Genomic DNA, 26,691 nt, shown 5'->3' on the forward strand with positions numbered 1-26,691 from the left:
ATGTTTAACATTTGACTTTACACTTAAATTGACAAGGGAAGCATAGCCATCTGAGTGACTATATTTGCTTTCAAGGTGTTGAGTTATTAGAGCTTACTTTCAATAAAATATACTAACAAGTTATTGTCTGGTTTAAGCAATGCTCTCTTTTTGAGCCTACTGTAGACTTGTATACATATTGGATATGGCAGTGCACTGTGTGGTGGAAAAAAGAGGTTTTAGACTTGTCCCATGAACTAAGGCCATGAATAAATTCTTAAAGCAACCTTTACCAACCTTTTTACCCTGAGAAATAATTTTCAGGTTCAGAGAACAACTTGTTTAATCAGTCAATAAGAAAAATGCTATTTGTATTGGTTGCCAGTGAGAAGAATGGCATTTATACATCAAAATAACCTTGCCACCTTAAAAGGGTCCTTGGTTTCATATAGCAGCTTCTGACAAGTGGTGTTATCCCTGAGACTATGCAGGAATCTTTTAAAGGAATTCAATCAGCCACAGCAAAGGGAGCACTTGGCAATTTCTGGAGGAACACTAGTTGAGAATGAGTCTAGATCCGGCAGTATTGGTCTTGCTCATAGTATAATTTATTTGGAGCAGATTTATTTTATGTTTATGCAAATAAAATAAACATTAAAAGTCTTTACATTCCCTGTAGTTGTTTCTAAATAGCAGTTTGCTTACTGTTAGTTACTGTTGTATAGAGTTCCACAAATCCAATGACCATACTCTTTTCAGCTGTTAGATATAACATATCTTCTATTCCAAGATCTGTGGAAACTAAATGGATGAACAAAGAACTAGAAAGAGCCAAACCAACATGTAAAGTGCAAAAATATAAAGTCGGTTTATTGTTATATAGCAACAGACTTTTTTTTTATGGGCACCGAAGGAGGGGTATATGAACAAATACCTACATCAATATTCTTTTAAAATTCTAAAGTTTAACATTATTCAATAAAAACAAAATATTTTACAAATACAACATTTTGTTTATTTTCATGTTTTTTTTACAAACATTACAGAGAGAGAGAAAAGCTCTTATCAGTCCACATCTACTATTCATACCATAACCCTATTATTTTAGTTTTTCTTTGCAAAGCAAGTTTTAGAGCAATATTGCGTTTTATAGATCACCGATTACTTCATCAGATCTTAATGCTCATAATATACATTTGCATTAAGCATAATTGGCATCACTGTGGAAAAAAACATACCTCATCAATCAATTTGCCTGCAGTTAATCAAATTAGTCATAATATATTTTTGTACATTTTAAAGAAAAAAAACAATAAAACAAATACAATAAAAAATCCAAAGAAGTTACACAGATTTATCACAGTTGACTTACATTTACTTATATAGTTATATCGTGTTTTTGGGGGTTGCAATAATTCTTTCTTCATCATGGCAGTGTGGTAACAGAAAAAAAATGCAGAAAAAGCAATGTGTGATGAATTATCTGGCTCCACCATCTAGTTGACAGCTGTAGATGTAGAAAGATGGTAGCCTATCATAGTGTTAGTGAGTCCAAATTCTACTGTCTCTGCCAACAAGAAGAAGAAGAGGGAATTCCCTGAAAAAGAGGGAACCCCTTAAAATATGTTGGTTTATTTTTAAATTGTTGCTAGTTTGACACATTTTCTTACACATTTTTCTTTCACAAAATGTAAACTTCATAGGCATAATAGGTATGCTGACCTTGCTTGACCACTATGCTGACACTCTGGCTTCAATACTTTCTGAGTCATCTGGAACATGCACACAGATCAGGAAAGTCAAGGGAGAGTCAGAAGTATTTATCGGATTACATTTTGTGGACCTGGAACTTGAAAAATAAGTTGTAGCTACCAGCCCAGCCAGAAAACTAACATTTCTAGGTCAACAGTAGCACATTTTTATTTTACCTTGGTAGGTCTGCTTAAGCCTCCGCCTAAAGGAACCCTATCCAAGGGTGCTATAACAAGTATGGTTTTAGTATTCTTACTGCTGATGGTAAAATCTATCACTGTGGTGGACAGACTTACTCTCTGATGTTAATGTGAAAGTAACAGTATAGTTCGATGAACAGTCCAACTGCTATTCATTAATGTTTCCTGTTACAGAACCTTCAGTTCCTAAAATCTCAGGGTAAAGAAATAAGGCCTGTTTAGTCACTTCTGGTACTCACAATTGTACTACAAGTATGAATTACTATTAAATGCAAGACAAAAGTTCTTATAAACCTGATGTCTTCTTAAACATTTTATTGATACAAATGCCAAAATGGGTGAGAAGACGACAGATGGCCATTTTTCTTCCAATGGGTTAATGAGCTGTGTGTTGGAGAATACCACCTCCCACTTCACAGGTCCTATTCAATGCCTTCTGTCCTCATAATCTCCTGAACAGCTTTTACATATTTAGCTATGAATATTATTAAAACTTCCTTTACACAAACCAGTTTATGAAAATCATATGATTTGTGTGGAGTGGCTGTTTGAGTTTTACTCAAAGCCAGATCCGGTGTCTGTTTGTAGTAGTACAAGCTTCTGTTGTCACTCTGTACATTCCTCAAACACACCATTACAACAATATTCTAAAACCTTTTCAAACATTTACACTGTTTATTTAATGTGTATTAGATCTTGTTTTTTTTTTGTGTTTACTTTGTTTCTATACTGAAATCATAATAGAACAGGGTGGCTGTTGGAGACTAGTAGATTGGATTCTATGCCATAGTTGGCATAGAATCAATGGTGTACAAATATTATGGTGTGCTTATATACAAGTTTGGCCACCGTCCTGGTCACCCCTTCCACCATAATGCACAATGATTTGGTCATGCACTCAAATGTCACATGACCAAGCACAGGAAATGTATGGGAATATTTTTTTTTTTTTGCTTGTTCCAGTACATTTGCTTAATGCATTCTGTACCTTGTGTTGTGTCCTACAGGTAATCAAAACGATTGGTTAAATTGAGCGGCACAGGCATTCTCTTATTCTCTCAAGGCAAATTGGCCACCTTCAGAGGAAGTGGCCATGTAAATTATTTACAAAGTGTGTTTATTCCCTTCCTGTTGGCACAGTAGTGTGTATTCCATTCTCTGCAAACAGCACTGCAGCATAATCTAGACTGTAGTGTTCTCTTTTTTTGCAGATAATCTGTTTTGTGGCTGTGCCATTAGATCGATGTAGGCAGTTTGTGATCTGCAGACTTCCTGTGCAATGTGTACAGTGGGACACCACTATTGCCTATAGGAGACAATTGTATCTGTTGTCTATCACAGGGACTTAGCCTTTTTGTTTTACATCTGGCTGATAGTCATTGTTCTCTCTATGTCAGAAAACATGGCTGAATTGAAGGGTTTAATAGCTATGTATCTATCCATCCTCTAATTCCTATACTTCCCATGGTGGTAACAAGAGGATCATGAAAATCTAGGCATTTTATTGTCCAGACTCTGAGAATTCTCTTCTTGGAGAATGTTCATGCTGATTCCTAGGCCATTTGAGATGCAAACCAGCTTTTTATTAACAATCCCATGGTTTCCTTCCAGTTAAACATACCCCAAACAACTGCAAGGGATAACTCAAGAGCATCATCTTTCTTCTACTTGCCTTTTGTGAATGTACTGAACAAGTTGTACTGCTCAGCCCATCAAAGACAGGACCATGTTACCTGTAATTCTGTTTCAGAGATTTGTAGCTACATAACTGCTCTCCTTAATGGTATTATTGGTAAGAATAAAGAATTGCAGTCAATGAAAAAATTGTGTTACATTTCTCCTACAATTCAAGCTTGCTAGTTTCCCCAACTTCTGTAGCAGCCACCCTTGACATCTAATGCAGGTTCCTCGTGATCATGACACACCAACAATTTGTAGAATTGTATAGGAAATCATTGTAGACATTTAAAGAAGCAACTCTGTAGCAGATTCAAATATCCCTAGGGAACATGCAGAGGGATTTACATTTGTTGCTGGTGTGACCCTTAGTATTTTGTTGTGAAAATGAATGAATTGCAGTCAGTGACAAGTCTGTATTTAGGAAGATCCACAGATGCTAGAGAGTCCCCGGCTTCAGTGTTATATATTGCAGACTATGAACATGGTCAGGGATGGTTTTTGACAAAATGGACAAGCATGAAGTGTGGGCCCCAAATGCACAGCATATCAGCTGCCTGCACCCCTACAATTCTGTCATTTGGAGTGCTGAAGAAGGTGGAAGCCCTGGCCTGTTGCCTAGTTTGTTCTTCCCTAAAATTGACCCCAATCATTGCACACCAGCAAAATTTGCTTGTATAAACAAGCTCTGTAATCTGCTGCTACAATTTAGTAACCAGCTAAAGGAACAACTGTATCCAGCTACAAAGTACTACGGAGGAGCAGATAGAATTATAGCTGTACTGTGACATAATTCTAAATCCAGTAGACCTGTGGAAAAACCTAATTTCTGGCACCCACACAAAGCCAGATTTAGACCAAGCAGGGTCCCAGGCAAGGTATTAGCTATCACCACCCACCCCTACTCCAAGAATTTTCTTTATGGTAATCCTATTGACAATTTTCTATGGTATATGCAAAATAAATTACAAATGTTTTGCTATAGCATTTTTTAAATCACTACTTTATTCTCTGACAGATTCCAAACTATTTACCCTCTGTATCCTAATTTATACCCTGGCATATTGTAAACTGCTCAACCTTCTGTAAAAAATTGTCTGTAAATGTATTTATTTTTGCATTTTACTTTATACCCCAATAGATTGTAAACTGTTCAGCCAAATATATTCACCGGTAGACTGGTACAGGGTCCTCTCCCCTTCCTGTGTCAATGTCTGTCTGTCATTTGCAAGCCCTATTTAATGTACAGCGCTGCATAATATGCTGGCACTATATAAATCCTGTTTATTATTAATATTAATAACAATAATTCTACCCTCTGCTCACTATACAATATATTGTATGTTACATACTCCTTATCCATGTACTCAGTATCGTGTGTTATATACCTCATACTCCCGCTCTTTCCATTCTGTATATTCAGGTCCATAAATATTTGGACAGAGACAGCTTTTTTTTAATTTTGGTTCTGTACATTACCACAGTTAATTTTAAATAAAACATCTCAGATGCAGTTGAACTGCAGACTTTCAGCTTTATTTCAGTGGGTTGAACAAAAAGATTGCATACAAATGTGAGGAACTAAAACCTTTTTTACACAATCACTTCATTTCAGGGGCTCAAAAGTAATTGGACAAATTAAAAAGCTGAAAATAAAATGTTCATTTCTAATACTTGTAATACTTGTAGCAATTTCTCGGATGGTTTTTTTCTGTATTTGCAGCTTAAAGATGGCTTGTTTCATCTGCATGGAGAGCTCCTTTGAATGCATGTTGTCTGTTCACAGAAAAATTTTAAAATCTTCCACATACAAGTACCCCCCCCCCCCAAATCAACTCAAGGCCTTTTATCTGCTTAATTGATAATGACATAATGAAGGAATTGCCTACACCAGCCCATAAAATAGCCTTTGAGTCAATTACTTTTGAGCCCCTGAAATGAAGTGATAGTGTAAAAAAAAGGATTTATTTCCTCACATTTTTATGCAATCTTTTAGTTCAACCCACTGAATTAAAGCTGAAAGTCTGCAGCTCAACTGAATCTGAGTTGTTTCATTCATTCATTTCATTTATTCATTTGTGGTAATGTACATAACCAAAATTAGAAAAAAGTTGTCTGTCCAAATATCTATAGTCCTAACTGTGTATCTTTCATACTACTGGTTCAGTGTGCTATAAGCCACATCACATAGTCCTGAGGCAATATTCTAAAAGCTGTTCTGTAGGTTTCCTGTTGTTTTATTGAAGTTTGTTAAGGTTGTTTTTAAGGTAGACTCTAAAGTAAAAAAAAAAATACATAAATGTTGCTTGTGGCACAGTATTAGAGTGGATGAAAGGACTGTGGCACATGCGTGTGGTATATATAGTAAGTAGGCTCACAGTAATCCTTGCACCATTTAGGACATGCTCAACATTTAATACAATGCTGATCAATGGGTACTTTATACCATACTGCATTCACCACTTCTATTCTCTGCATTAAATCATCCTGCTTTCTCAAGGTCTAAAGTTGGAAGGCATGGAAAAGTCATCTATCACTTGATTCAGTTACCCTTGGGATGCAGCTACTGCTGCACTTCATATAAACCACAGGAAGGGCCATTTCAGACCCATAGTGAGCTATGGCGTTTTGCCACGGGCTCAACCAATGTCCCAGCTTCTCCTAATTAAGTGAATAGGAGAGCTTGGGACCCTTTCTTTACACACATCACATGGTGCGATTCTTAGAACTGAAATTTTGCTTTTGCCGCATGGCCATTGCCTGAAGATATGTATCACAGCTGTGTTCATGTCTTATTGCCTCCTATGTGGTTTACCTCTCCCAGGCACACAGAAGTTGTTCCCTGTATAACCAGGAGCTGCCAGGCACAGGATTTGACACTGGAAAGATGCATTTTCTAGTGTGGGCTCAACCGTGGTCTTAAGCTCCCACATTTTAGTTACAGGGAGAAAATCATTTTCTGTACATGGCTGCAGCCTGCGGCTGCTTTAGATTGTTGTGAGTTCCCACATGCGACATTGCATTTAGCTGTGTAGTTGTTTTTTAGGATTTGTGCTGAGATCAAAGGCATAGGCATATCTGGTTGCCCACCTTTTGGTTTGCCTCTCTTGGCTCAACAGCAGCATTGCCATGGTTCTGAAAGGGCTTCCAAATTTCTCCATGCAGGAGAATAGGAGTATAATGTCAAAACACCATACATAACTTCATACGTAACCTATATAACCTCTTTCATTTGAACTGAACTATTGAATAAAATATTTTAGTTTTCAAAAGCAATTCCCTTTCTGTGCCTTTCTGCACTAAACTGTTAAAAGACCAGGGCATTCCCTTCTTTAGCCCATCATCAACAAGAAAGCTAAGAATATTGTAGGGAATGGAAACCCTTTTAAATGATTGCAGTGAACTGTGGGCTGCCTGGCATTCAGTTCACGTTCATCAAACCTTCATAGGCTCCATTAGCTATGATTCTGCTTGTCCATTGTGAGTCAGTGAATCTCTCCTTAACAGAAACTGATAAATAATTACTTTCCGGTAAGCATCATAAGTGTGTTGTGCTTTATCTGCTGGAATTAATGGATAGGTGCCAGTGATATAATTGCACCAATTGACAGAAAAGCTTATTGTGTGTACTAAGCAATAAAATATGTTAGAAATGAACAGAAACTGCAGTTATGTGATATAGCTGCGTGTGTCACACTGCTTTATAATGTCCTGTGAAAATCTGATCTGTGTTTTAATGCACGATCAAATTCCATATGGTTGTGCGTATACTTTGTAAAATAGCCAGCCATGTCAAATATTATACTGCATACAGAAATGTGGCAATTGATTAACATGACACCTTTATCAAATAAGTACATTGTGTTTGAAGTGGCAGTGTCCTTGGGCAAGTTGCCTTTCAAGTGCTGACAATTGTTTTAGAGGGACATCTTTTGACATTCCTGTCCTAGCCATGTCACAGACAGTACCGATGTCACAGATAGTACCCCTAATGACAGAATGGCAGGGGTGCAGGAAACTGGCATGGTATGCATTTGGACCTCCCTTCATATTTGCTACTTATATTTGCCTTCATTACTTTGTATAATACTGACTTATTTGATGAAAGAACCATTGGTATATAATCGGTAAACGGAGACTCTAGTCTTCTCCAGAAACGCGCTTTACCCCCATTTGGTGCTGTCATCTTGTTATAACAACCTATAGTTTGGTAATAAAGGATAGATTATATTTTTTGTGTTGCTGCTGTGCTTTGTATTACTTGGTATTGCTTTGTGATGCATTTAAAAGGTTGCATGTTCTACTTCCATCCAGTACACACCAGCACAGAACATTGGCGTTAATCCTTCCTATTGGGGAAAAAAAGATTTTATTTCCATGGGCCTGAAGCCCAGTGCATGTGGTGTGATTGGGCCCAATATGTCTTTAGGAAAGAAGGAGTGCTTCTGAAACCGCTGATGCTGTAGATTATGATAGTACCACTATGTTAACATGTTTAGGAAATTAAAGGGTTCACTCTAATGGGAAGCAAATCTGAAGTGTCCATTAGCTTGCCTTCCAATCTCATAAATGTCTTAATTGACTGCAATGTATTTCATCATAGCAAGTGCACACTATATGCAAAGCCTTACATGCCATGATGAAATCAGGAATATTGCCGACTCAGCATTTCTTTTCCATCTAGATACTTGCATTCAGATCTGTTTAATCTGGAAAAAAAACTTATTGTAGGAATCCAGAATTTCATTACTTGTATGATTTTTTTTTTTTTTTGCAGATCAGTTGATTCTGCCTGTATATATTTAGTAAATATTTAGCAGATAAAAAAGAATTCCCACGTATGAATTTTTTTATCTTTGTTTTTTGCCCTTACCAGAGTGCCCAGCTTTGCATCCTTATATTTTAAGTTGGTTTTATTTATTATTATTATTATTATTAATAAACAGGATTTATATAGCGCCAACATATTATGCAGCGCTGTACATCAAATAGGGGTTGCAAATGACAGACTAATACAGACAGTGATACAGGAGGAGAGGACCCTGCGCTGAAGAGCTTACAATCTAGTGGGTGGGGGAATTTCAATTCTATACTTTGGCACAATATCCCTTACATCGACACACAGGGGTGAATTAACATTGCTGTATTTTTAGATTTGCATGTTGTTTTTTTCCAGCCCTCCACTGACTGTCAGGCTAAAAATGCCCTCCTCCCTTCATGCCACATACCTACCTGTTTTTCTAGGGGACATCTGCACCTCTCCCTTTCACAAATCACACCCAGGTCTTGCAAGTCTATCTAGTCATATTGTGTTTGCAAATGTGTAAAATACCTAGTTATATTTTCTTTTGATACTGTTCTTGGTTTTTTCATTTAGTTGTACTTTCTAAGTAGTTTTTAAAATCTAACATTTTACTTACCTTTTTTTTTTTTTTTTAATTTTTAAATTTTTTTTACAAATACATACCTCACTACATTTTAAATCACATAGGTTACTGCGTTACGAAATGAAAATAAAAACACAAGGAAAAAGTTGGAAAGCTCTATGCCAATAATTTTATACAAGTATGTGGCTGCACCAACCAAAGATACTGTACCAATTTACAAGTTGTATGAATTGACTTGGCAGTAATTAACACTCTAAGCCAATAAGTGGTGCTTGTTCTGCCACTTATACCCTACACAGAGAGAAAAAAGGTATGGCTCTTTCAGGTCATCTTGAGAAAAGCTCCAACATCTTGTTCTTGCCAATTTGAGTTTGTACACATATTATTCTTTATTTCCACTGATTAGTGGCATCTTTGTGCTCTGTCTGTTTGTATGCAGGGCACAGCTGGCCCAACAGAACCTCACTCTTGTCTCTTTTCCTGTTCTTCACCCAGCAGACACTTGGGATCTTTCTGTGCAGCTGACTCCTTGTTATTTCACACTCTAGGGACATTGCTTCTCTCTACTGGGGTTAGATGTCCTTAAAAGTTTGTGCAATGTTCCCACAGTGGAAATTTAAAATGTAAAACTTAAAATAGAAAAATGAAGATCAAATACACCTTTTTAATATATCTAATGATCAAAGTCAGCTGTCATGTTGTACTATGTGAACTGTTTTGTGTAGGTGCATTAACATTTTTATAGTTCTCTATAGTTCAGGTTTTTGATCTGAGAAGTTGATAGAAGTGTTCCACAACAAACCTGCATCCTGCAAAGCTGATCTGTTATATAAAAAAAAGGTTGAAACCTGACTGACGAAGAATATTGTTTTTTTTTGTGAAATCCATGTCTTAAAGAATTCAAGCTGTCATAAAACCACAGAAGGTTCAACAAAGTAATAGATTTTTTGGGTTGATTGTATCATTTTTTGCTCTATTGTGGAGTAATTCTATTATCTTTGCCTTCTTGGCCATCAATTACAACAATGTAATTTATTTTCTGGAGTTGTTTTAAAATGCCAGAATGTTCTGCTGTTAAATAAAATAGTTTTGTTTCATATGAGAAGTTTGTTGTTTTGCTGTTTGTTGTAGAGTATTATAATATTTTGATATATTGCAAAATATTGAATCATAAACTCATATCATTGTACATATCATATGGTCAGATTATTGCCAATACTTGCCCTACTCTGGGCTGTGCCGGCCTTCCAGGACTTAATCTTTGGTGTATTTGTAATGTGACCTTGACCTGTTTTGGTTTATAGATTTGCAGTATGACTGTTGTTGGAGTGTGTTAATGAATAAAAGTCTACATGTTTTATTCTGTTTTTGCACTTTTAATTATAAAGATGTTCTTTCATTTAAAAAAAGAAATAGTTTGAGATTATATCTGCTTGTCCTTTTTGCATTACTTTTTGAGACCCCTCCTCAGAAAGTAAGCAAATCACTTTTACGCAGAGAGAATTTAGCTACTTTTTTACTTCTATTTGAGTGGATATTTAGACAAGTAATTTTTCTTTACTAGTAAAGTGAAACTAAACAAAAAAAATCATACTCATCTTTACTTCCGCAAAGCCCCTCGATTCCTCCGGCGATGTCCTCATTTGGGTCCCAAGCTGTCTTGTAATCCAACTTTATCCATGCGTGGAAGAAGCACTTGGCGCCTTGGCGCCGCCATCTTCCTCCATTTTCTTTCATGCATGAGATCAGCACTTTTTTTTCATTACAGGAAAAAGCCCCTTTTTGAGTATAACACTTTAGTACTCTTTCCAGCCTAGCAAGGATGTAGAGCAGCCCGTGGCAGAGATTGTTATCCACTAAGCAGTTGCTGATTATGTTAACCATGAAGAACTAGAGAAGGTACATGACAGTACTGATGAAAATCCTGTGTCTGCCTCAAAGCTCCACCATGTTCAACTTCCCAAGCCTTTTTTTTAAGGTGTTTCGAAATTCCACAATGAGCTCCCCAAAAAACCTCTACATCCTTTTGGGGGCCTACATGTGGTGAGAAGGCCCTGTTTCTAGCTTTGGACCCACCGCTGTTGAGGTAAGAAGAGGGTAGGTACAGGTCATTTAGACTTCATTCCTGGATAAGGGTCTAGTTTAAATTTAAAGAGCATGAACTCAAGCCACAAGCTACATTGCAAATACAAACATAAGGCAACTATTTACGGAACCTTCTTTGTTCCCATCAAATCTGACCAAATGTGCCCATTTCCTATTCTGAACCCTATGAGTCTTGTTCTACTGAGCATTTAATATACAGTCATTTTATGGCTTTTCTTGACAGAAGATAAAATCTAATGCCCAAGGTCACAATGAAGCTTGCAATAACATACAGGACTGCTACTAAAAGAAAGCTAAGATAAAACTGAAAAAGTCTTATTTATTGGATACCACTGCTATATGATGTACATGTGTTTGCTATGTCCGCCTGAACATCAATATCTTGTTTCTAAAAATTAATAATTGCCAAATTGTTGATTATACTTCTTTTGTTTTGGAGTTCTTTTGTGGTCATGTTTTTTTCCAAGCTAGACCTAATAGGCAAACCAATGCTCTGTCTAAGGTTAAGATTAGGCAGGCTTTCTTTAGTCAACATAATCATATTGACCATGCTGAATTCAATGATGTAACTGGGCTCTGAGGGAGCCTCAGCCACTATCCAAAGGGCATAGCTCACCAACTATTTTATTACTATTCCCCCAAAAATAGGTCAACTAGCTGACATGTCTTATACACACTGTTACAGATCCCCGCAGGAGCAGGGGATCTGTTCCCCTGTCTGTGTCACTCGCCTCACATTCTCCAGCCAGCAGTAGCAGCAGTCCAATTCTGGAATCCTGTCCACTGGTCTCTTCCTGATCTCAGTCATGTGATCCTCTGAGAGCTGCCCCTTTACCCCAGAGAACCAGAATATTCAGCAGAAGCACTCCCTCTGTTGGCAGAAGTGTAAACACCACCTGACCTGCCTCTGCTCCAGCACTTCCTCAGGCGGTGGGTTCTCTCACTTGCCGGTCATGTGATTTCCATTTACCACATGACCTCCCCAATAAAAGGAAATGACTGGCAACAGGAAGTTGCCTGAACAAGAAGTTCCCTTGGGCTCTGTTCCCAGCTTCCAGCTGTTCCTGTCTTTGTTTCCAGTTGCTGATTCTCTTGTGTACTGACTCCTGCTTTGACCTGTGACTATTCTCGTTTGCTGCCTGCCCTGACCAATGGCTTTCTTGACCACGTTCTCACGTTCCGGCACATCGCTTTATTCCTGTCTGTCAGCAGTCAGCCTCTGCAAGCACTGGGGTACAACCTGGCAATAGCCCGCAGCGTACCATCCTAACCTCTAGAGGTTCTGGAGAAGACAGGTTGTTGCTTAGACTCTGCGCCCTGTGCACGTCTCTGCCAACTGGGCTAGTGACGCGGAGGGTTCACCACCCTGCCCTTTAGCCTTTTGGCTACTTGTACTATGGCTATCTGGGTCTCCTGTTGACTAAGTTCCCGCATAGTCATTCAAACTACTGTAGGGGGATATTGATCTGCTTAAAAGTGAAGAAGAAATGATAAACAGACATGTCGGTGAAAGGGGGTAACATGAAATAATAGCTCTGAATCTCTTTTTAGTATTGTATAAAAATCCTGGAGATCCATTCCTATACCTGGAAGATATCATGGTTTTACCTGACAAAGAATTTGGCCTATTCAGTCCTGGGGATTATATTGTTCTGCCATGCAGCACAACTCTGTCTACCAGGACAGGAATGGGAAATCCAAAAGTAAAGAGTTGTCACCAGAACAAGAGGGGAAGGAAATTTTCCTGTGGGGATCCTTTTGTCGATGACTACTGTTTAATAGAAACATTTCATTACCTGTTGAAACTCCAGGACGGGGAAATTTCTCCAGCAGGACACATTCAGTTCTACCCCACTCTATTTACAATTATTTTGTTAGGCTATACATTGACTTTAATGAAGCAAGTTGTGTTTTAAATGGTATTTACATCAATTATTTTTCATTGTTTGCACTTACCTGCATCATCTTGATACATTTACCTTGTATACATCCTCAGTAACCTCCCAGCCATGTGCCAACTTCTCTAAGATAGTGTACCAGGGATGACCACATACCTTTTACCACTAATTAACTGACTTCCAGGATTAAGGTGATATCTTCATCAGGTACAAAGATTTAACAATGTCTCCCAGTAATAAAAAAGGAGCACCAATATTTGCAGTTTAGGTGGCAGAACAGAAAAGGTATAACTTTTTCTTTTACAGGGAGTGTTTGGAAGTGCCCTTATGTTCTTGGAAGTCCAAGACAATTTCCTAGAAGAGTACTAAGCTAGCCCTATGTTACTATTATTGGGGATTCACGTGACCTAAAGCCAAGGCTTCCTCTTAGGTTGCCATCTACAACAACTGGAACCTCTGGATTTGGGGAGTATGTGACCTTTTCCTCTTTAAATGGAAATGGCTATCTGTCACTGACACCAGTCATTTCAGTGCCCCCTGTGGACAGGGACGGAGCTGCAAGAGATTTTTTAGTTTAGTGGAGTTTAGTCCAGCATGGGCAGATGACAGTGTCCATGTTGACTGTGATTTTCAAATCTCATCAGAGATGATGAAATGGAAAAAAATACCACTTGTTTTAAAATAATTTTTTAAAATAAATATTTAAAATTCTCATCCTAGAGCTTGGTGAATTTAAGTCTCAATTGTGTTCACTGCACAGTTGAATGTCCATCCTTGTATGTGCTGATGTGCATCATAGTTGAGTAGGATACTGAACCTCAAACTGCAATTTAAGCAACATTTATATTTGTACACAATTAATTTTTATTACTATTTTACTACAACAGCAATAAGTTGCAAATCATTTGTGTATATTTTTATTTATCATTTTATTTTTTTGTTTTGCTTCTTCCCTATTTGACTTGTTTTTGTTTATAGCCTGACCTAGTTGATGCGTACCAGTTGGTAAAATCAATTTTTCATCTGGATTAGAAGTATTTAGATAAACCATTTACTGCTACATGCATATTAGGAGGTTTTATTGGTCTAGTGTTACGTATACGCCGACATCTGGATCAACCAAGCGGAGATTAACCAGACTCAGTGATGACATGATGGTTTGCCCAATCTTGATGAAAAGTGGAACGGTCTGAGCTCTGATCACATGTTTGGTAAAAAAAAATAATGATAATAATAAATACAAAACTTGTATCACTATTTCACTGCTAAATTGAATATATAGATTTTTACGTTTTTATTTCATTAACATTTTTTGGCTTTTTTATTACCTTCCATAAATAGCTGCTGCTTCAGGGCTAGCTTTCTGCTATTTTAGTTCACATGATGAATATTCAAAAGCTGCAGATACTGAAGAAGTGTATATATATTGAGGTATTGGAAGGAGATCTCGGAGCAACTCAATAGCACATTGCCATCAAAGAGTGGCTGGAAAGGATTTATTTGGTGATAAGCCATGTGATCTGTTTGACTGTTTACCTACTACTAAGGAACCATTTTGTTTTTTTATTTACATTGTACCAAAATAATAAATATCATTAAAAACATCATATGATTATTTATTATATGAATATAAATGCTCACATTTTTATCAATATTTTTTTATCTGCAGTGGCAAACTGTAATTTGCATGCATGCATTTGTATAAAAAAAGAGAGCTTCATTCCACCATCATTTATGAATGTGTTTTCATTGTGGAGCGAGGCAGCATGCTATGCACATACTGTGTTAATAAAATCCTCCTTTCACATTATGCTCTGCATAATGCAGCTTAGGGGCTGTGTGGCAAAATTATTTTTTCCCTTCTGGTTTTATTTATTTATTTTGCCTTCCTCATCAGCATCAACAGCAGCTATTTTGAAATTGGGAGCCTGCACTGTATCTTGGGTTCAGTGACTTCTGCAAAGGACATGTTCTGGTCTTATGCTGATGACACAGTGCTTGATTCAGCTGCCCCCAGTGCATGGGCTGGCAGGCAGATTGTAAAGCTGTGTGTTTGCATGTGCAGCTCCACATGACTGTTCTTCTGCATAGAAGCATCATTAGGAGCAATCCCCCTTTACTGGGATCACTTAGACACTTCCAGCTGGTGGCAGGGGGATAGTACTGTCAAGCAGCACACACTGCTTCAGCTGTCCTTTTTTTTCTCCCTCTCTCTTTCATTGTACTGATACATAAGAATGACTTGGAAGCCTTCAGGTACTGGAAGGTGAAGGAAAAGATGTAAGCACTGGATCTGTACATGGTTCCTCTCCTCATTCTGAGCCTGCGTACTGGCTTTCCTGCTGTATCTCTCCATTTGTTGGAGTCCTCACTGTGAATCTGGATAGAAGGTGCACTAGGGTATACTACCTTCTTCAAGCGTGCTTTTCATGGGATATTCTTTCTCACAATGGCTCATGCAGCATCCCAGTTAAAGAAGAACCGGGATTTGGAAATTAATGCAGAAGAGGAAGCTAAGGAGAAAAGAAGGCACAGAAAGCGCTCTAGGGATCGAAAGAAAAAGGTATCCTTTCTGCTTATAACAAGTGGAAAGCCTGTATGTTTATTTCACAGGTGTACAACTAGGCTTAGGCTGCTCCGAAATCCTGGACCAAATTTCATAGTTACAGACTGCTGCAGTAATGGTGCAGGGGGTGTTTGTCCTCTATACACAGGCAGTCAGTCTTATTGATGGGATATACTATTTAGTTTCTATGTTTTATTTCTGAAAATTATCCAACACGCCTTTCAGGAAAATATATTAACTATGATATATATATCATATAATATATAAATGTATATATAGTTTTCATTTCCGCTCGCATGACCTAATTTCCAATTATCTAGCCCAAATGTTAAATTTTTCATTTAATTCTGTTCTTATTACATGTAACATTTTTCCCCCTTTCATTGCCTTCCTCATTTGGCAGTCACAGCCTGGGACAAAGGGCAATTAAAATGCATGTTCCTATAGAGAATTAAGTATATCTACGGTGCAGTGAGCCTCTGCCCTCCAGTTTTGTAGATAAGGCCCACAAGCAGTTTCACTCTCATCAGTCGCAATTAATAAATATTGACCAAAGGGCCAAAGACCTAGCAAAGAAGCTTGCTGCTAAAGGTTTTTTTTGTCCTTCTGTTTTTATGATCCTTTGTGATATTCCCTAAAGGACAGATAATCCTAATTTTCTGTGAGCATTGATGCATGAGTTTGTTCAGTGAGATTTGCTGCAGTAAAGGAGAATCCCCCTTGTTATATCACAAAAAGCACCAAACTGCTCATCTGTCTTTTGTTTACACTGTTAGCTCTTCAATAGGAAACAATTACCTATTGTTATCAGTGACATAAATGAAGAAGCTGCTGTAGGTGTTGACAGTGGATGTTGCATACAATACATAATCTTTTGAAGTTACTGGGTATGTTTTGTTATAACAGTGTGCTAAAGGCCAAACAACTGGAGGGCTATATGATCAGGTATTACTGGTGGATGACTGTGGTTGATCATTGTGTGTTCTCAGCATTGTGTATGATCCAGATGTTGACCAAAAAATTCACCGGACGGATAACACAGCAGCTGGGAGACCTCAATCTCTAAAAACAAATGTCTTATATACTGCTTGATTCAGTTGTGTATATTCATCTGTGATTACATATTGTGTCCTAATACTCCGGAATGCTTACGAATTGCCTACTGTACACGTGTTCGAGTAACAATGAGCTTCAGCAATCAAATTTTTGGACAGCTCATAGTAATATAATTGAGCCAAATCACATGACTGGGTAGTGTTTCATTTTTCTATTTTTATTTTTTTAAATGATAGGATAGATCAAGGAATTTGTGTTTAGCAGCATTATGTAACAGGCAAGAAGTGCGATGCAGTGTATATTTGTAGTTTTTTGCTATTACAAGCATAATATTCATGCTAGACATCTCCGCAGTGAATGTTGATTTGGGATTTATCATTTTTTTTATCCACGCGTTTTACGTATTAATGCAACATATTTAAATATGACAGTAGCACAGGCTTTTGGAAGGAGAGAGAGATCAAAACAGAATGTTTCTATTCTCTAGGAATGTTTTCTATTACCATAAGACCACCTCCTCAATCTTGAGGGGGAGTGAGACTTGAAAGGGTATACATTGTCCTGTGTATTGCCTTTGTCCTTTGAATAGATCCTAAATCATGTGTGTCTATGTCAGGCCTAGAAACAATGCACAATCATAAAAGGGCCTACACTGTCTACATATGTAGCGGATGGACGACACACATTTTCCAAATACATACATCTGAGCAGATGGTTTGATCATTGCTAAAGCTGTGTTTATATTCTGTACAACTACTAATATTGGAAGAGCAATGATATGCAATAATATATTATTATTTTATTATTATAGCATCCAATTTGTTTTCAGCATCCATCAGTGTAGAGCAAATTCCAATTGTTGTATGGCTTCCTTGTGTATTGTTCTATGCCTTATTATATAAGCCTCTCCCATGTGAGGCTTAAAAACTTAATTTAACGAAGACTTGCTAAGGTATTGCATTCTTAAGTGCTTCAAGTACATTAACAATAACCGTGCATGTCAAAAGAAAAATATTTGCAAATATATAATGCAAGAATCCATTTAACCTACAATTAAGCTATAGTAAATAAAGGGTGTGTGTTTTTTTTTTTAAGTATACAGGTCAGCACTTTCTGGTCTTAGCAGTAAATTCTGTAAGGTTTCTACTTCTGCTTTACCTTTCACTTAGGGTATTGGTCTTTTATTGTCTTCCAGTCTTCCCATAGTATTATTATAGATTGTATGACCATGCTTTTTCAATATCTGGTTTAAATTACAAAGCATTGCTCTTACACTATCAGGCCTGCTATGGCCATCAAATGCAATTCATGTGTTGAAGGTTTGAATTGTATTTATATAGATTTTTTCATTAAAATGTAGCTATAGAGCCCCCTAACATATTTTACATTGACATTAAGCTTTTACGCTGAAGGAGAATTCATGTCTTTCTGCATAGTGTAAGGACTCTTTGTGTCCTTTGATTGGGTTGGTGCGGGTTCTTGGCACATGGCAATGCAGTGATCAAGCAGCAGCCAATCAGAAGCTGACTGTGTTCTGTGTACTTCCCATAAAGCAAGAAATCGAACTCAAACATAGGCTAGGTAATGGGCTTCTTGTAAAGTAAAACTTTACTATCTGAGCCATATGAAGTGATGGGGGACACCATAAAAGTTAGTAAAGCAGACCTCAAGAGAAGAGGGTTGTAAAGCTGTGCCTTACTAACTTTGGGTTCTATAAATATGTTCCTATGCAGAAAATTCTTAGTCTTTTGCACATTTTCCCCTGGTCTCTTGGTTGCCCCCTTAAATTCATCACTATCCATATTTTATAATATTCTGCCTAATGTTCTGGCTTGTAGATGTGCATTTAAATTTTCTTTCCTGATGACTCTTTGAAATGCTGCCAGAGTATGTGTATAGGTCTGCCAAGGCATGCAACAAAACATCTTTGGAGCTGCTTTCAGCCAGCCCAAGGTAATGTGATGTTGACCATCCAAAATAGAAAGCATATTTTCAGTGTTTTGGAAGAAAAAGGTACATGTGTTATTTATTCTTCTCAGATGTTGGTGTACATATATCCAGGGTAACTAGCCTTCTTAGGGCCCTCAATGAAATGCACATTGTATAGCACTGGTTCTCAACCAATGTTATATGTACTGCAAGGAGAATTATTGATGGGTTCAGGAGATGCTTCTGCATCTTTTCATAATTGTCAAAAAAATCTGAAGTTACTAACAAATAGAAAAGCTTTAGGATATTAGTTAATTACTTTTAGAAACGAGTACATATATAAGAAAAGCTGGAAAATACTGTTAAAAAAAAAAAATCCATCGATCCCTTCACAGTAGGCTTTCTTTCTTTGTGTGGGTGGCACATTCACTTCAATATTTAAGATCTATTTTGATCAAGACTGTATTCTGTGCCAGGCCTATAGTCTGCAGCAACAAATGTATAGCAACTTCCCTTGCAGTTGGATACCTAAACATGGAAGAGGGATTTTTTTTATGCGTACAGAATGCACAGGTACTATATATGCAACTGTTGTAGATAGTTATATACCTTTCTCTAGAGTTTGTGATATTCATTAGGGATCCTTTCTAAACATGTAGCACATGGCAGTTTAAACTATACCTTTGGTCAGTCTATGGATATTTAAATAAATATTTATTCTTAAAATGTAGGCAGTGTGGAATAATTCATTCTCAAAGTTCACAACAAAATCACTGAAGTTGTTCTAGTTCCTCTTTTAGCAGCTCAGCTTATCTTGCGTCCCCACTCAAAACTTGATTTGGCAACATTTATATTAAAATAGAGATAGTACAAGCAGACCTGAGTGCCTTCAGCTGATTGCTCTGGTGTGAATATCGGGATGATTTGGTCCACAACACCTGCAGCTACAAATGTCAATATGCACATATTTAAAACCTCTTTACTGTTTGTTGCACATATGTCCATAGCCTGGCCACAGTCTCTATTGAAAGTAGATGTTCCATTAGTTATTTATATTTCAATATATTCACAAAGAGCTCGGGCTGATTTAGAAGACAGACATTGTTCCCAAGTGCCTGTGTGTACTTTTTGATTTTCATACAACTAACTACTGCATTGCTGGGCTACACACATCACTGTGAGCAGACCCATTTCTGCAAACTGCCTAATTGCCTAAGCCAATTTGTATAGAAAGGGTCTAAATGCAATGTTTATGCTTTACTGAAGTCACTGGTGTCAGAAGAATTATCATGCTAGCCTTGTTGTCGTCAGTACAAATATGCAATGCCTAGAAAGATGCACAGCCTGATAATAGTACCTAATAGGGTATAATGTTTATTTTCCTCGTGATTGAACTCAATGGACTTTTTTTCAACCTCTGTATAATGTCAAACATGTGTGGGAATTAATCTACTTTCTTCTGATATCAAGCTGTGATGCTCTGCTGAGAGTAGATGTATCTGGCAGTGGTGGCTACCACTCTCAGGTCAAGTTTGCAGTCAGAGATCAGAGGGCCACATCATCACATGTAAAGAAAAAGCTCTTTTTTTACCAATACTTTGCACATGTTTGGATATGACATGATTGAAATGAACACAGGTTCACATCCCCTTACTTTAAATTTTTTGGATAATAGGGTTAAAAGTGTTGGTACCTTGTCAGCCTTGGGTCCCCCTGTATGTATTTTATTTGTGAAATATTGCAGATGGGTCTTAATTACAGTGCCTGAAGGTGGATATATTGAGTTCATTTGCATTTCGTGTTGCATTTACCAAGCATTGTGTTGTTCTTTCTTTCCTTCTATAAAAGTTAGGGTGAGGGCATTGCAAGTATACTTTAAAGTGTTTTTAGATTTAAACTATTTCCCTGTAAACCCGTGTGCTGGCCTATACATATGGCACCTAATAGTTAGTAAAACGTCGACTAGATTGTTTCGAATGCTATTTCATTAAAAAAATGTTTAACACAACAAAAAGATGAGATTTGTCTGTATTTTCCTCCAGGTCTTGACTGTAAGAAATATTGGTGACCTTCCCAGTCTTATAGTATTGTGCCAGGCAAAGCAGGATTGACTGCTGTATACAAACCCATTTCAGCTTTAAAAATTAGGAGGCAAAAATCTTCCCAAAAATGTATTAACATCCCTTTATGAACTAGGTGCTTTTTTTCCCTCTGTACACCACCCCTCTTCGCCTGTATGACCCTCAGTACTCAAGTTGTCTTCTTTGCTCCCAGGACATCATCACAGTAGCTAAATTCCCCTTAATACCATGAGTAGGTCATATTACTAGGATGAATGAAGGTTCATAATCTTGGTTAATAAAGGAGAGGGTTTCATTCTTTTTCCTAATTTTAATATATAAACCCCACCATGTGCATATGAATTGTTTACATATTAATGTGTTATGGAAAAAGTGTCAGGGTAGACTACAGTTGCATTTATCATTTTTGCCTACTGAAGGTTTGTTTTTACTACGATATATTTCACATATTGTCTTTTTTACAGTTGTAGATTCTTTGGCATATGTTCATATATGGCCATATGTGGAGCTATAATATAGAGCTGATACTGACAGATTGGTACCATCACCTTTAAAAAAAAAAAAAAAGGTTGCGACTGCTGTAATGTATTTGAAAGTTATATTATTACATTCTGCAAATAAAATAATTTAAAAGTTACCAACAAAAAGAGTTACATAGCCATGACGCAGACACTTACTTACCTGCATGTTTATTCTGGTTTGTTGCAATACACCATAAACCAAAATAGTGGAACTCTCTAAAGGATCTTCGATCTTGGGTACAGGACAATAGTTAGGTATAGGGGACAGGGGTTTTGAAACATCAGCAACCATAGGAGCCACCACTTTTTAAGGGTCTGGGGCACACTGATACACATGTAATAAAAGCACCCGCAGGTCAATTACATTACAAATTTCTAATTTTGTATGGTCAAAGATTAAATTTATACCTCCCTTCTGGTCTAAGATAGCTGCATAAAAAAGTTACCGTTATAGTCAAATCTAATTTTTATATATTTTAGGATTATGCTTTTTAACATACCTTTTAATGAAAACAATGTTGTAACACTTCCTGTACTTTCTCAGCAACATTTTGAAATTTGTGTTAGTCCATGTGTCAAGCCATTGGAACACACAAGAAAGACCTCTGCAAACAGTCCTCCATCATTATATAGACCTGTCATGTTTTACTTTAGCTGCTTGGGCTTTCATTATCGCCTGATGGGCTATTTCTAGGGTTCGCCTTTTCATATTGTAATGACACCTGCCAATAAGAAGAGAAAAGGAGGCAGCAATCTGCAACAATGAGTGCTGAATTGATCTTCCACCAGTGCATTCAATTAAAACATGGTCCAGCTGATGCCCAGTCTCTCTTGCACAGAAATCTCAGGTCAAATGAAATTAACCTCTATCTGACAGTCTATTGGACAGACAATTTATATGTACGCATATAAATGTTCATATGCAATTTTTATAGTGGTAAGGCTATTGGAGACACAGATGTAGCGAACAAAGGCCTTTGTTCCCTGCTGCTGCACACATCAGACTATACGGGTTCCAGTAACAAATTACTTATATTTTTGTAAACTGTCTATAACATTTGTGTTTTATTAGACTTGGATATTATCCCAGCAGTGTATGTCATCTCAGCAATCAAGGTATTTGTAGATATTGATGATTCCAATGTAAAAAGTGTATTCAGGACTGTATTTAATAAACGCAACTAGATGTGAGCTTGAAGGGGCAGTGGTATAAGAACATACCATTAACAGTTGTTTTACCCATTTATAAAATGCTGATGCTTTTTACTGTAACAGTTACAAAAACTATTTAACATTTTATATTGGCATACCACATATCAGTAGGCCTTATAGCAATTACACTCCCTATTGGTGTTGTATATGGCATTTTTGCACTTCTTATATATGTCAGCCTTAGCATTATGTATTGAATATGTTATACTGTTTATTCTTTGCTTGTCTGTGTTGACCTCTGCATCCTTCTGTTATCTTCTCTTTTACATTGATCATCGATGAACAGTCCGTATTTCTTAAACATGCCTTTTTGCATCATGGTACACGTATTTTCATTGGTGGCTAGTGGAAAAACCTCATAACATTGGTGATCAGTGACCTCATGAAGGAAGGCTGGCAATGATGGTCTTAACAGAACAGCTCTTGGCATTAAAGTGATCTCCAAAATATCTGTTATGGCCAGACCAGAAAGGATTTTTCATTAAGACCTCTGTAGGTTTTGGCTGGAACTACACTGCATTTGGCAAGTGCTTTAATCCAGGTTAGAGTGGTTCTGCTTTCTCTAGTTAGCGGCAGCTAGGCAGCAAGAAGAGAATCAATAAGTAAAAAAAAACATGAAACTGTACCAAAATGTAATACAAAAAAAGGACAATATTGGTACCTTCTATTACTCTTTTTGAATCACCTCCTTGGAAGGGATAGATTTCTTCATGCACAAAGCATGTCTACTATTCTTTTTACAGAAGCCTAATTCTAGGTTTAAAAAAATTTTTCATTGCACGGAGGCTATCCCCGCACTGCAATGGTAAATGCTTGTCTAGGTCTAGGTGTGATGTAAAAGGTAAAGCTCCCTGTGTGACCAGTCTCTTGCAGTCTATTCCATAGGCTAACCTGTAATGACATCATGCCCTATAGTGCAAGACCAATAATCCAACATTCTAATGGGATGAAGCGGAGTTCATACCCACAACCTGGATTCTGGAGAGAGAAACGTATGGTGGTGGCTGTGCAACTATCCTTACAGCTAGATATAAACAAGCATTACACCTCTGAGATGTGAGGGTAGCCTCAATGCAAGGTAACATTTTCCTGAACTTGGAATTACATTTTAAGCCCAATTCAAACCTCTATTCTATTCACTACTGACCCCCTTTCCCGGAGTCCCCATGATTTTAGTGATATGCATTTCAAATGGTCAATGGCTGCCCACATGATTGGGATTCCTTTTCCTCTTTCAAATTTCTTCGTTAGTAGAATGTTACTGCAGATACAAAGAGCATGACATGCTGATGCAAGGATATCAGCTCCACTTTCTACATAAATACACAGTGATTGCAGGACAACATGGCAATGCTCTTTTAAAAGGTGGGCCCATAACTCTCTCCATTCGCAGTCATGTCCTCTGGTGTTGAGAGACCCTGTACATCATTCAACCTAAAAGACTAAGGGCATCCTGTGACAGAATAAATGTGTGGGATAACTCCATGGATGAGCATTGCTTAAATTCCTTTTTTGTTTTTTTTTTTATTTAAAATTCCAAGAGAAGCAGTTTAGTTTTAAAAGAATTAGCCCAGAGTTGGGCTTTAAGGCAGTTCTTCAGAATGATGTCTCTTGCCAACACTTTTAGAACAGTTACCCCCTGAGGATGAACTGTAAACTATTCAAACACAATATGCAGAGTCCCCATTCATTTCACAAAGAAAGAAAACTGTCAGAGAATCCTGTTTGAAGTCAGCATCCAGCAAAGCTTCATCTAAGGATACTGTTGAGATATGCTTGCTTAACAAGTACTGTGTGGTTTCATTGTTTCAATAAAGTAACAGAAAGTACTCAGATGAGGGAAATATGTTTTGGTTTCAGAAAGTGGATACTGGTGGAAAATGTTCAAGTGATTGGGATGGAACAAGAAAGCACCGCACTGTGTGGAAAGCACATAAAGCTTTAATGGCAAGGTGTTTTATCTCTCATGAATATTTCCATTTGGGAGATAAGAGGTTGCAGTAAAACTATAGGAAAACCTTTTCATTTTAAGAGTCTGATTGTGCAGCTGCTAGTTGCCTGGCTGTTGTGCAGATCTTTAAATAACAGTCATTACCCCACATGTATAGAATAAGGTCCTTTTTGGCATGCATGCCTGTTTTAGGTCAGTGACCTAAAATTATTGACACCAGAGGATCAAGTTTACAGCTAGGAACAAACCCAAGGAAGGAGGCAATAACAATCCGGTTTCTAGTATGGAGTGATATATCAGTGGTATCAGTGTCCTTAAATTTAAGGACACATTTCTACACTATTGTCTATAGAAGAGTAACCCCCACTTCATGAAGAGAAATATATTGAATTGAGACTAGTATGTAATGTGCATATCCATGTAGGCTTTTCTCCAAAACTGACCTTAGATTATTTTAGGGACTATAGACTATTGCAATGGTAGGAGCATTAGATTGTAAACTCCCTTGACGGAGAGTTAGTGCCATGAAGTTAGACTCTGTAAAGCGCAGATTAATGTCATTGCTACATAAATGTATGATGATAACAATTTGTCTTTGTGCCACCCTCACTTTAAATGTGATTAAATATCGGACAGCTTTCCGCTCCCTTGAAATGTTGTCACCTTAGGCTACATCCCAAATTATCCTATTGTCGTTTAATCATATGTGGGTGGCAAGCCTTCCCTCAATCTCCTAATTTCAAATAATAAAAAAAAAATATTATATTATTGACGTATTTCCCATCAAAATGTCTACAAATATTGTTCAGTCAGGTATGATACCTGGGTTTTCTATGGCAATGAGAATGTTGGTGATGATGAAGTAGAACAATGTGGTAAATAAAGAACTGAGACACAAGGGGTTAGTGAGTACAAGACCGCAGGCAATGCTGACTTTAAATTGGACTTCATACAGTGCGATTTCTTTGAAGTCATCTTCAAAGCATGGATATAGTAAGGCGCTGATGCTGATTTCACAAGAAGACAAGTTTTTCCTTTGAAATGATCCATGCAAGGATACAGCATATTTTACAAATACAAATATTTTTGTTCCAATGATTTAGAAATTATATATTTAAAGAACACTGTAAATGCTGTATTAATGCATCAATTAGAAAAATGTACGGATGGCCAGGTTTAGTCTTCAGTAAAACACAAAAATTGACTATGTGTCTGATTTTGTAGAACTAGGCTATACAGTAAATGATGATGTGGCACATAGCAGTAGAGTAGCAGCAAATAACTACCCCATGACCTTGGGGCATTTAGTCATAACTACCCTGTCAAATGTTTTGCTAAGAACATTTATACTTTACTGTGAGTCAGGGCAGTTTACCGAGCACCTTAATATGTACAGTGGCCTGTTCCGTAGGGAATGTGCAGGGATGTATTCTAGCCAACCTTTGAGATTGTCAAATTGGTCACCAGGTTCTAAAGTCATGCATCTTGTTTATTTTAAGGTATCCCCAGGAGCCCAAGAATACTTGCTGCTTTATTACAAAATTGTGACCAGATCCTTTTGGGATCAAACAGTAGACCATCCCCTTCCACCTTCATTTTGACCCATAATTGTGAAAGACAACTTCACATCTTCCATAAAGGGAATAGGGGGGTGCTACAATTTGGCCATACAAAGATATACTTTGCATATTAGAGCTCTTAGTGGGACTCCTTTAGAACCAGAAATGTGTGAAATCACATTGTAATTGCCTCAATATAGGCTAGTGAACAGGTTGGCTAATGCGACTTTGGGCTCCAAACCCTGTATTGTTACGAGAAAGTCAGTCCCCCCCCCATATATCTCATATGACTGATTAGTTAGATTAGGTGAAATGGCAAGATGATGGCAACCTGCTGCAATTCTGTCTAATGTTGTTAATATTCTAAACATTTTTTTATCATTCTGTCATATTGATTAGAAGTGGTATTGCAACCAAACCGGACTATCATGCCTTGCCTGTTATATTTTATTATTTGCAGGTCAGGGTTGTAATGTCACCAAACAGACCAGCACCTTAAGGAGGTGTTTTCATAGAAGCTAGTTTTTTTAAGGAATGCTTTTTACCTTTTTTGTTTTGTTTTTTTATCACTTCCTTTTTTACCAAAATGTTTTGTGATTTTATTTTTTGTGGAATTCTTTTTAGAAATTTCTGAAGTCTAAGGGTTACCCTCACTTTGGTCACTCAAAAAAAGTGATTAGGCCGAAATCCTGATATTTCTATTTCCCCATCTACATCACCCTAGTGTCCACTGTGTAAAATTATCCCTACCGATATCCATGTGATGACATTACAACGAGTAAGGTGGCAAACTCTAATTCTATGAGACCTGCAGAAC

At 37.3% G+C, this 26,691-nt stretch overlaps 1 protein-coding gene across 1 annotated transcript in view; it reads left to right on the forward strand.

Moving 5' to 3' along the window:
* Nucleotides 1-15,211: 15,211 nt before the first annotated feature.
* ANK3 (ankyrin 3) overlaps nucleotides 15,212-26,691 on the forward strand; it is a gene marked incomplete in the record, with an annotated part of 170,436 nt that continues 158,956 nt past the window's right edge. The window contains 1 exon segment of the mRNA XM_072423750.1: nucleotides 15,212-15,562. Coding sequence (XP_072279851.1) covers nucleotides 15,449-15,562 — 114 coding nt within the window.

The sequence above is a fragment of the Pyxicephalus adspersus genome, chromosome 10, assembly GCF_032062135.1.
Source record: "Pyxicephalus adspersus chromosome 10, UCB_Pads_2.0, whole genome shotgun sequence".
NCBI classification, from domain to species: domain Eukaryota; kingdom Metazoa; phylum Chordata; class Amphibia; order Anura; family Pyxicephalidae; genus Pyxicephalus; species Pyxicephalus adspersus.